Source organism: Durio zibethinus, chromosome 20 (assembly GCF_047325235.1).
Source record: "Durio zibethinus cultivar Kanyao isolate XHJ-2024 chromosome 20, ASM4732523v1, whole genome shotgun sequence".
NCBI classification, from domain to species: domain Eukaryota; kingdom Viridiplantae; phylum Streptophyta; class Magnoliopsida; order Malvales; family Malvaceae; genus Durio; species Durio zibethinus.
In genome coordinates this window covers 2,472,171-2,483,659 of record NC_143181.1, presented here as the reverse complement: position 1 = coordinate 2,483,659, position 11,489 = coordinate 2,472,171, and the positions used below count along the sequence as shown (strand labels likewise).

Below are 11,489 nucleotides of genomic sequence, written 5' to 3'. Positions count from 1 at the left end.
ATTTTGTTTTTATTAATTAAGTAGGATTAATTTTTTCTTAATTGATTATGATTAAATTTTATTAATTAATTAATAATTAATAGTAGGAGATAAAAAATTAATTAATAATTATCTTTTATTAATTAATTATGATAACTATTTTTTTATAATAAATTATAATTAACAATGTAAAAGGATAAATTAGTTTTTTATATTTATTCTAATTATATTCTTTAAACTAACTAGACATAATAGTACTAATTCTTACTACATTTCATTTCAATAAACCAAACATCATAATTTTTTTTTCTTTTTTATTCTAAAAATAATTTTTCCATTCTTCTTTTATTCCATTCCACCAACCAAATAAGATCTTAGTGCTCTTAGTAGTCTGAATAGAAGTATGAAATTGGCAAGAAAAATCAGCAAAATAAAAGTTGAAATTAACAACATTATTGAAATTCCACCATACGACGTGAGAAAAATAGAAAAATAATAAACTTTTTTATTTTCTTGGTGGGTATGGGTCAAATTCATGATAACTACTAATTGTTACACCCAAATTTAAACCCCACATCATGGAAAAAGATTAGTCTGCAAAGCCACATCAACAAAATTATGTAACTATATAAAAGCAAGTCACCGCAATTAACTCTTTTAATCTTTAATCTTTAGAATTTATATCACGGGTTTAGAGATGAGCCATAAATTTTACATTGATTATATAATAAAGATAATTTTAAGATATAAAAATTCACATCATTTTTTTTAAAGATATTTTTTGTGAAATAAAATCGTAAGATCAAAAGGAAACCCGAAACAGATAATATTTCATAAAAATATAAATTATGACAGTTAAATTAATTTAAAATATCATATGAGTTTATATCCGAATTTTGAAGTTACACAAATCTAAAGCTTAAGTTTTGATTTATAACAGATGATATTAAAATCAACTCTAAAAAAACTAACAATGTACCATTAATGACGAAAGACATTCGTTAGATGTCATGATCTTTAAAAAAAATTATCTGTACTAACATTAGTAAAGTACATTTTCACCTAATTAATTGTTTTTATTTAAAGAAAAATAATTTTCCTAAAAAGAAAAAGTCCAAACACCAAATATTTAATTCATTGCGTTAAAAAATGACTTCCAAATTTTCGGACAACTTATGATAAAAAGAACGTGTTTAATTAGACATGAAACAGAATAATAATAAAAAATATACTTCATTTGAATGATTGGTGAACAAATTTTTTCACCACATGATCATATCGTTTCGAGGGTGAATTATCATCCGTATGAAGCATAGTCAACGGGGAAATTGTTGTTGCGGTGTTTTTTATTGTATCCTGATGCAAGAGCAAAGTGCCGAAAGGAGTCATGGGCGGTGATCAAATCTTTTTGTCCCCACCAAACGTGCCGCATTATGTGGAGCCATCATCTTCTTTCTTCCCACTCACCTTACATGGATATACTATATTTCAACATTTTTTCTTCTCAGGCTCATTTTTGTCAAGGAAGCTCCCTTCTCTGCATGTGATCTTTCATGGGATAATGAAACAAACTAAAAGCAAAGGAGCTCCAAGATCTGACTTCCTTTCTATTATTGGCATGGCAGCTATGGGGGTTTTTATCACTCCGTTGAAAGTTGTTGCTTCTCAAAGAATTTTCCGTAGGGAAAAGCAATGTTCAGCACTGTATTTATTACGTAAATTGACGTATTGTAGCAGAACAAAATCAAATCCCCGAGAGAAGAAGGAATTCACCATCCCCACAATTTGTACACGCACGGTTGTCAGCTGTACAGCCTGGAGCCATGGCGTGGTCAAACCAGGTAAATTCTGCTAGAAAATAATTTAGAATAAACAGTTCTGACGAGAGAAAAGAAACAAACAAAATTGTCGATTTACAGGTTCCCTCTCTTTCTTGTCTTTAGTAATGAGGAGCTGATATATTATTCTGATGACCAAGATTTGATAAAATGCTTCGGTAACAGCAACCCATGTTTGTCAGGTTCCTTGCTAAGTTGAGCTCGAGGGTCAGGGCTTTAACTATTCCTAGTCAATTTTGGAGTTGCTATTATTGTTCATTATTGGTCAGTCAGGTTGTGTTTGTTTCGTTAATCCAGGACTGGACCCAACCCACTTTCCCAAATCTTGATTTATCTTCAGATACACTCCACAGATACTGATTTGATTGGATTTTTTTTTGTTTGTTTCCTTTTAATAAACTCACTGGCATCATTTTATATTGTAATTGCTTTCCGCTTGTAAACAAAGAGATCTGCTTTATCTTGTGACCACATGCTCAATAAAGTCTCTATCAGTTTCCATCAAATTCTTTAATTCTTTGCAACTAGGTTATCTAGTTGTTGCAACCACATTCTCAAATGCATTTTTAAACATGGTATAATACCTTCTTTTTTTTTTTAGCAGAAATACTGAATCTTTCATGCTACTCAACTGAAATCCCACCGTTTAAACCTTCCTCCACATGATAAGTTGTCTTATATCCGTCTTATAACTAACACGAGGGAGCCTCATCCAAACTTTTGTAGCCAATGATCAATTTTAGAACATAAACAATAGTTTACACCGACGATGACCACCCAGATGACACACAACATTTGATTTAATAATTAGTGCAACATATTATGTTTATGCTTGTATCATGATTACAGAGAAGAATTATATATTTTATATTGATTGTGTATTAAAATTGATATTAAGATATAAATATTCACATCATATTTTTTTGTGAAGTATTTTTTGTGAAATAAAATCGTAAAATCCAATGAACTGAAATAAATAATATCTTATAAGTTGATGTAAACCTTATATTAAATTAATCTAAGACGCGAAAGAAACCATCCTTATATCTTGAAGCCGTATAAGCTTAAAACTTAAATTTCGATTTATGATAAGTGATAACAATATTAGAATCAACTTTAAAGTACTAACGATGTATTATAAAAGACGATAAACTTTCGTTAAAGTGAAAGAAGATGTTACAATCTTAAAAAAGAACCATAAATCCTACATTAACTATTTACTAAAGTTGATTTTGAAAAATAATAAGATATAAATGTTCACATCACCTTTTTCTACATCAATTATGTACGAGAATTGATCTTGAGATATAGATATTCACATTACTTTTTACTTGTAAGATATTTTTTGTGTGACAAAACCGTAAGGTTTAATGAATCAAAACAAACAATACATTATAAGTTGCTGTAAACCTTGTATTAAGTTGATCTAAAACGCGAAAAAAAAACCATCCCCATATTCTGGAGCTGCAGAAGCCTGTAACTTAAGTCTCCACTCATAAGACTTGCGTATGGGCACGAACACTCAGACGAAAAAGTGGTGATTGTACATGCGTAACTCGAAGATAAGGCAATAATGCAAATGCAACTATTTCTGACTTACATCAAACTACTGCCTTAATGCAGCATTATATACAGGGTTTTAGGCTGTTGGTAAAACACTCTGCTGCCCGAAAGAAGCAGAAGACATAAAGAAAAAGAAAGGCCGGTTTGAGGAATCTATAGAACAACATTTAAAATATCAGGTGGCTTAAGATCCACAAAAAGCTGACCCCATTCTCTTCGATCACTCCATAGTGCATATGAATAATGCTGATTTATTGTCCTGTAACTGTCGCCACCTCAAAGTAAGCAGTTATTGCCTTCAACTTGCCATGCAAAAAGTTTTTCTCAACTTAGGATTATAGACATTTGCTTTAACAACAACAAAATAAAAAATTCAACAGCAGAATATAAGATTAGATTACAAATTAAAGAGAGGTAATACAAATCTAGACTGGCAGAGAGGATAGCTCCAAAAAAAAAAAAAAACAGAATTGAAAAGGAAAATGAGAACAATAGGTAGAAATTCTCATTAATTGCATATGACGATGAAGCACAAAGAAAGCACCAATTGAAAAATCAATAAGAATTATTTCATTTATTGCAAACTGAGGCTCATGATTTGAACAAAGGTGCTCTCATTAACATATCTAGTTTCCTAGTGAACACATCGAGAATCTCTGTGTCTTACATGAATGTTATGGTGACATTCTCCTGTGATAAATGGTTACATATTAAGCATCTATATCAATAATGTTCACTGATTAAAAAAATTCGAAGATTACCTCTAATGACCAAGGAGGCTGGGCAGACATAGATAATTCTGCCAATTGGTTGATATCTACAATTCTAGGGAGAAACATGACAATTCTGCAGGCAATTTTCTTTGCAACATTAAACAGGAAATATCTGCAGAAGTACAATCAAAAAGGAATTAAAACAACTCTTAAGAGGTACAAAAAAACAAAATCTAAATATTCGCAGTGTGACACTTAGGAAGCAGAAAAAGAAGTACCCATCACATGGCCTAAGCATTGTATTGAGGTCATACATCTTTACTTTAGTGTAATCAGGACCCCCCCAAGGAGGTGATAAGAAGACAGTATCTGCCTACACACGAGAAATATTGATGTCAAAAACTATTAGACTAAAGCTAAATAGAGAGAAACAAACACATGAAAAAGATTAATATGTTCCGTCTTAGACTTGAGCATCAATCATTGAGAAGCAATAACAAGAACTAGAAAACATAACATCCAGAATATACTAGTTAGTGTCACATTCACTGTCTAATATATCAAAATCTAAAATGTTGCAAAGGGACACCCATTAACAAAAAGGTCTCAAGTCCAAACTTTGGGAAAGGATGGCTTGTTTACAGGATGGAATAACTTGCAATGTAAAATAAGAAACTGATATCTGTAACATGCAATAAGCCAGACTGGTACCTTCAATTTAGGTGCCAAAGCAAAAAAAAACCCCAATTATGAAATCTATTTAGTCATCGACACCATAGACAGCGGCATTATGATATGCATAACCTATCGTCTTTGGATTGATATCAATAGCTATTACATGTGCACTCCTGAAGAATCACATGGAACAAGAAAATAAAGTACAGACATAAACATGCGGCGCAACAAAACCAAGGGGAAATGGAGTTCCAATAGTACTCTCACCTCTGGGCCCAATTGAATGGCATTCCCACCAACTCCAGTAAAAGAGTCAACTACAATGCCACTCCCACAACGGGATGCATGATGCCTAGCTATAGGCTCTGGAGTGACAGAAAACCACCCTTCCTCATCCATTTTTATACCATCATCAAATCTGGAGAATAGCAGGTATCTCTGCCACCAATATTTACCAATCATGGCAGAATACTCCTCAAACATTCCTTTGAATTGAAGTTCTGGACAAAGGAAGAAAACAATTCAACACCATTTGCCCAGCATTAGCTTAATTTGGCAAAAATGGTACAAAAACAACGGTGTCTGATTAATCCAGTAAATATGTTAAAAGCCAAAACAATGGATTTCATCAGTAAATAGGAAGGAAAAGATGATTGAATTATAAACCTTCATGATCCCTACACAATTTCCCCAGAGCGTGTCTTGTTTTCTTTTTCCTCTTTTTAATGGCAGCAACAAGCGGGGCGTCTACATTACCTTTTGCTAAAGCAACAGTTTCTAAATGAATATCATCAGCATAAAAAATTGTTCCAGTCAGTGTCTTGGTGATGCTGCAAGCAAATTAAGATGTCAGAAAACCCTGAAATGGACACAATTAAGAGCATGCTCCTTGTAGCATCCATACTTAGCTAGGAGCTATCCATTTATATGGTTATTTGGTTTATGTATGCAGTTATGCACAATTGCAAATAAAAAAAGACGTTTCAAATCTGCAAAGAGAACCAAACTGTTGAAGCATGTTTCCTCAGCCATTATCAATGTTCATGAAGCTGTGAAATTTCACTACCAATAAGGCATTTGTGGCCCAAAAAAAAAGGAAAGAAGATAAGGAATTGAATCAATAAACCTCTTGGGATGCACAGCAATCATCCCAATTATATTTCACTATCAATAACTTACAAAATAATTAAAACCAAGATAACTATAGACAAGTTCAAAATAAATTGCAGAGCACTTGCCATTGGTCGCATGAAAAATGCTTGAGCAGCTCTTATCCTTTTGTCGAGAGGATTTCTGCATTTAAGTAAACATACCAAACGGTAAAGAAAAAGAAGAAAGAAAGAAAGAAAGAAAGAAAGAAAGAAAAGAATTAGACAAGGGAAATTACATTGCTTTCACTTTCGCATGAGCAAGAATATTGTCAAGTCTCCTTATAAACACCATCCGTGTTTGAGCAAAGAAGACGTTGAGTTGAAGTTCACTAAACTGTTGTTATTCTTTCACTAAAATTCAACTATTTTCTCTAATTACCAGCAGATAAAGATGGATGAAAAAAGAGGGAGAGATGTAAACCATAAGTGGACGTGGGTGAGCTTGAAGAGAGAATCCAAAGCTTTGATAGCTGGAGCTTTGCTTTGGTTTTCGACCGCGTCCATTTCTTTCGAGAATACCAAACCCAAAACTCCCGCTTTTCATAGACGACAAGAAGTTCTCTGGTCGGCTTTTAACTTCGCCAAATCTCAAAGACAACCTTGAAACGATTAGACGCTGTTTGCTTAGAATAAAATTGGGAAGATATTTGTTGAGACTTTTTATTCCTTTTAAACAGTGTTGGGCTTAAAAGTTGAAAAGCCCCATATTTGACAACAAGAATTTCGTTTCTTTTTCAAACCACAACTAGCGAGAAAACGACAGCGTTGGGGACAAGAAGCAGAGAACATAGGAGGTCCCTGTTCTAACCGAATTGAACTGATGTCGGCTGGCTCTTCTCCGGGGTTGAAGCAGTAGCTAAAACTGAAGCAAAGCGCAAGCGGTAAAGGGAGGAAGAAGATGGAGGATGGAGAGATAGAGGAGGGAATGGTGGTGGAAGAGAGCTCGCACTCACCAGCTCCGCTTCGTAGGCCTGAGAAATCTCCTTACGATATGCTTAAAGAAAGCAAAGCATCGGTCGAAGAGATCGTCGCCAAAATCCTCTCCCAAAAAGGAAAGCAAACCAAAATCCCAACTCAGAGAACTCGTCACCCAAATGTTTCTCAACTTTGTCACTCTCAGACAGGTCATCTTCCTCTGTCTTACATTTCTGTTTGTCCATTAAAAAATATATTAAAAAAAAAGGAAAGAGAAATTGAAATCTAGGGTTTTGTTTTATTGTTTTTCCCAGGCGAATCATAGTATATTATTGGAGGAGGACAAAGTGAAAGCCAAGACGGAACGAGCGAAGGCGCCGGTGGATTTTACGACGCTGCAGCTTCACAATTTAATGTACGAGAAGAGTCACTATTTGAAAGCTATAAAAACTTGCAAGGATTTCAAATCTAAGTATCCTGATATCGAGCTTGTACCGGAGGAGCAGTTTTTTCACGACGCCCCTGAAGCAATCAAGGGTTCGAATTTGTCTGATGATAGCTTGCATAATTTGATGCTTAAAAGGCTTAATTATGAGCTCTTCCAGGTAAATTACCATAGTCTTTATCTTATGTTTTAATTTTATGGAAAATTTGAGTCTTTTCGATACCATATCTGTGTTTAGAACAATGTATCATGTATTTTGAATTGAAGTAGTAATCTTTGTATTGATAGTATTTGAAGCGATTTGCTAAAAGAATGCTTTGCTAAGCTTACCTTTGGATATTGTTTGTTTCAGCGGAAAGAGCTATGCAAACTTCTAGAAAGGTTGGAACAACAAAAGAAAAGTCTTTTGGAGATAATAGCAAATCGGAAGAAGTTTCTGTCGAGCCTGCCTTCACACCTCAAGTCCCTTAAGAAAGCATCATTGCCAGTACAGAATCAATTGGGTGTTTTGCATTCAAAGAAACTGAAGCAACATCATTCAGCCGAATTGCTTCCACCTCCACTCTACGTGATTTACTCTCAGTTCATGGCCCAGCAGGAAGCGTTTGGTGAAGATATCAATCTGGAGATTGTAGGAAGTATGAAGGATGCTCAAGCTTTCGCTCGCCAGCATGCAAATAAGGACAATGGTGAGTGATGTTGGTCTTACTTCTGGCTTGTGCATGGTGCCATCTTTGATAGCTCGTCAGATGTTACTTTAAAATTATACTTTGTGCTCCAATCAACAGACAAGTAAGCTAGTACAAATGGACATAGTATCACCAGATATAGAGCTTGGCATTAATAGAATAGTGAGAGATGGTGTGCAACATTTAAATGGAAGATATGGCTGTTTATAACATTAACCAAGTTGTATTAGGTTAAATTCCTTGGAGGGTGAGTGTATTAAACCTGTTTCTACAAAGAATTTTCTTCAAGATGTCTGATACATATTATACTTCGATTTATCTTGCTAACTTGACCTCTAACATGCTCTTGTCTTCTGGTAGCAGATGATGTGAAATTTCTTCTTTCAGAAAAAATTTGAACAGAGTACTGTTATTGTTAACTACCAGGTTTATCTACTAGTGTAGAGAGCTCAAGGTTGGAGGATGATGTACCCGATGAGGAAGATGATGGCCAGCAGATGAGAAAGCGACCAAAGAGGGCTCCAAGCAAGGAGGCTATTGACCAGGCAGGAGTCTATCAAGTTTATCCTCTGAAAATTATCCTTCACATATACGATGATGAGGCATCTGATCCTAGATCCACAAAACTTATCACTCTGAAGTTTGAGTACTTGTTAAAGTTGAATGTTGTTTGTGCTGGGATTGAAGGGTCAACTGAAGGACCTGAGTATAATATCCTTTGCAATTTATTTCCTGATGACACTGGCCTTGATCTGCCTCACCAGGTTTGTGTCTGATAGCTATTACATGTCTTGCTTTCAACCTTACCTTCTCAGTCGTTGCAGATTTTTTCCTTTTCATTTAATAATGTGGTTCTGAATGATATTGCAGTCAGCCAAGCTCTTCGTTGGTGATGCTGCTACATTTGATGAAAAGAGAACTTCACGTCCATACAAGTGGGCCCAGCATTTGGCAGGAATTGATTTCTTACCTGAGGTTTCACCATTGCTTAATAGCCATGAAACTTCAAATAATGAAACCAAAAGCAATGCTTTTATTTCTGGTCTTGCTTCTTATCGCCAGCAGAATCGAGTGCAGACAGTTGTGCAAAGAATCCGCTCACGGAAAAAAGCTGAGCTGGCTCTTGTGTGAGTCACTGCCCTGTATGTTTGGAGTTTGGATCTTCAAGAAAACAGTAGGAAAGCAAATAGGAGTGAAGACCACAATGTGGTCAAAACCGAATATTCGGTTATAATTTCCTGTGCTAGCCTGCTAGGGTCCTTGTTGCCATCTTTATGATATAAAGTCCCTCAATGTGGTTTTAGTACAAACTTTTGTCTCTCTGCCTTAGTGTAACTTGTTTTTATGTGCATCTTATGTGTTGGAAGATTATTTTTGTTCTATGTTGGAATATTCTTAGCTTGTTTTATCTTCAGTGTGGCATGTTTTTTGTTGAAAATTTGGAATTCTTTTATTGAATTACAGGGAACAGCTTGAATCATTTATGAAGCTTAAATGGCCTTCTCTGAATTGTAAAAGTGTTCCGTGGGCCTTGCATACCCCTTTATGCAGTTTACATAGTTGGTCATCTGTAGCATCCAAAGTCAATGAGGCTTCATCTCAACTTGTTACTGACGCAGAACCAGTCCAAGAACCTATGGATGTTGATATGAATGGAAGATCTGGTATGTCGAAGGAAGAGCTGGAGAGTTTAAGGGAAGATGGGGAGCTGCCATCTTTGCTTTCATTTCCATCTGTCACAAATGATGCTAAACTTACTCCATTAAAGGGATCTAGTCTTAACCATCCCAAGCAGTTGGCTTTGATTTCAAAAAGCTTTTTGTCCCTAGTCAGTAAGGGAAAATCACCAAGTTTCAAAAAACATGATGATGGTTCTGACTTCATTCTGGAGACTGATAGTGATCTGGATGAGCCCACAGAGACAGAGACTGAAAACTCTGCTTCTACTCAATGCTATGAAATAGCTGAAAAGTCATGGGTGGACTATGGTATCAAGGAATTTATTCTTCTTTTAACTAGGAGAATGGACACAAGTGGGAGGAGTATGAAACTAGAAGCCAAGGTGTCAACAATTAAAATGGTTTTTTTTTTCTATTATGCTCATTAACAATAGAAGCCTAACATCAAACTGAACTGTTGCAGGTTAAAATCAGTATGGAATACCCTCTTAGACCTCCTCTGTTTACAGTGAATCTTTATTCTTCTCCTGGAGAAAATTCTTCTGAGAATCACTATTCTAAGTGGCATAATGAAGTCCGTGCTATGGAGGCTGAAGTAAGCAACCAGTATTTCCAAAGTAGCTATCTCACATTAATGCATGGTGATTTGCTGGAGTATTTTCTCCAGGCATAGAAACATGGAATGACATTACAATAAAGCATAGTTAATTATGAGCTTATGCTTCTTATGATGAATCATGATATTGATAAATGATAATGGTTTCATTTATTAAATGTAGAGTAGTTTTAGCCCTTTTGTTCTTGCTGTAATGGTCATGTGCTCGCTAGTTGAGTTCCATCAATTTCTTAGCATTCTCTCTCTCTTAACTACTTGAAAGTAGTGTCTCTGTAGGGCCTACTATTACTAGCTTTCCCAAGCATATGCAATAAATTCTCATTCTCTTGTTGCATCGTGTAGGTAAATCTTCATATGTTAAAGATGGTACCTACAGATGAAGAAAACTATACATTATCACATCAAGTGTACTATCTTGCTATGCTGTTGACTATTACATGGATGAGGCAACTTCATCTTCTGAAAAGAGGAAGAGTAGTTCTGTGATTGATATTGGCTTGTGTAAACCTGTTAGTGGTAGACTTTTCTCTAGATCATTCAGAGGGAGGGATCGTAGGAAAATGATATCTTGGAAGGACATGGAATGCACCACTGGCTACCCTTTTTAGAATTAAAGTTTCTGATCTGAAAGTAATGATGTTATTCTACGGAGCTGCCACTTTGCTAGATGAGGTTCAGAGGAAGTAACTTGAACATGATAAACAGTGAACCTATGAGTGAACATGAGGCTGCTGTGGCAACTTGAAGGGCATTGTTTCGAAATTGATCTGATTCTCCAGAATTGCTAAATTAAAAAAAAAGGCAAGGGGTTTCTTTCAGCCTGTGATTACACAAGTTGCATTGCTATCGGCTGAGGGCCTTGCGGGCTGGGGTCACTGGTTATTATCGATTAGTTTTTTTCTTTAACTCAGCATTGAGATGGAAAGGTATGTCTGTTGCGCCTATTTGTTGGTTTGGAAATCTCTTTAATTTGTTTCCCAAATTTTGGGTATAAAGGATAAAATTCATTATTATAAACAGGCATATATACATTATCCAAGCTGCATGCCATTTTGACCCCGTTTTCACTAGGTATATTTCTTTTCAATGAGCAATCCGTGGCTCAAATCACATAGATTGGTCATCTCATTGGTTACTTCAACGGAGACTGATGGTTTAAATTGAAAAAGCATAAGCATGTATTATACTTCAAAGTTTATGCAAAAGTTTCCAGTGCCATGCATCAA

At 35.3% G+C, this 11,489-nt stretch overlaps 3 protein-coding genes across 4 annotated transcripts; 2 read left to right on the top strand and 1 right to left on the bottom strand.

Moving 5' to 3' along the window:
- The first annotated feature begins 1,220 nt into the window (after positions 1 to 1,220).
- LOC149513034 (uncharacterized) lies at positions 1,221 to 2,513 on the top strand. 2 transcript variants are annotated; one of them, XM_089749597.1, is made up of 2 exons: positions 1,221 to 1,820; positions 2,000 to 2,513. In XM_089749597.1, exons 1-2 carry the CDS (start codon positions 1,367 to 1,369, stop codon positions 2,014 to 2,016), a joined length of 471 nt encoding a protein of 156 aa, XP_089605723.1. In that variant the 5' UTR covers positions 1,221 to 1,366; the 3' UTR covers positions 2,017 to 2,513. The 2 variants fall into 2 exon arrangements, with proteins under 2 accessions (XP_089605723.1, XP_089605724.1); XM_089749598.1 differs by having other exon boundaries at positions 1,923 to 2,509.
- An 875-nt stretch (positions 2,514 to 3,388) lies between these two features.
- LOC111315087 (uncharacterized) lies at positions 3,389 to 6,463 on the bottom strand. Its single transcript, XM_089749310.1, has 8 exons — positions 6,341 to 6,463; positions 6,156 to 6,253; positions 5,962 to 6,061; positions 5,435 to 5,609; positions 5,036 to 5,268; positions 4,372 to 4,466; positions 4,142 to 4,265; positions 3,389 to 3,682 (listed from the first exon to the last, which is right to left on the bottom strand). Exons 1-8 carry the CDS (start codon positions 6,461 to 6,463, stop codon positions 3,632 to 3,634), a joined length of 999 nt encoding a protein of 332 aa, XP_089605436.1. The 3' UTR covers positions 3,389 to 3,631.
- Positions 6,464 to 6,733: 270 nt separating this feature from the next.
- Positions 6,734 to 11,012, top strand: LOC111315434 (THO complex subunit 5B-like). Its single transcript, XM_022917140.2, is given in 10 exon segments — positions 6,734 to 6,963; positions 6,965 to 7,043; positions 7,149 to 7,439; positions 7,632 to 7,968; positions 8,395 to 8,732; positions 8,839 to 9,095; positions 9,433 to 10,030; positions 10,111 to 10,242; positions 10,606 to 10,687; positions 10,690 to 11,012. Coding segments are annotated over 10 exon segments (2,442 nt in total). The 5' UTR covers positions 6,734 to 6,817; the 3' UTR covers positions 10,872 to 11,012.
- Positions 11,013 to 11,489: the final 477 nt, after the last annotated feature.

What these genes read in the sequence shown, in the direction of transcription:
- LOC149513034 (XM_089749597.1), top strand. Translation starts at nt 1,367, where the DNA reads ATGGGCGGTGATCAAATCTTTTTGTCCCCACCAAACGTGCCGCATTAT.
- LOC111315087 (XM_089749310.1), bottom strand. Translation starts at nt 6,463, where the DNA reads ATGAAAAGCGGGAGTTTTGGGTTTGGTATTCTCGAAAGAAATGGACGC. An exon ending in CTCACCCACGTCCACTTATG is followed by an intron (nt 6,254 to 6,340) that starts GTTTACATCTCT and finishes GAATAACAACAG; the next exon opens with TTTAGTGAACTTCAACTCAA. An exon ending in CATGCGAAAGTGAAAGCAAT is followed by an intron (nt 6,062 to 6,155) that starts GTAATTTCCCTT and finishes ACTTAAATGCAG; the next exon opens with AAATCCTCTCGACAAAAGGA.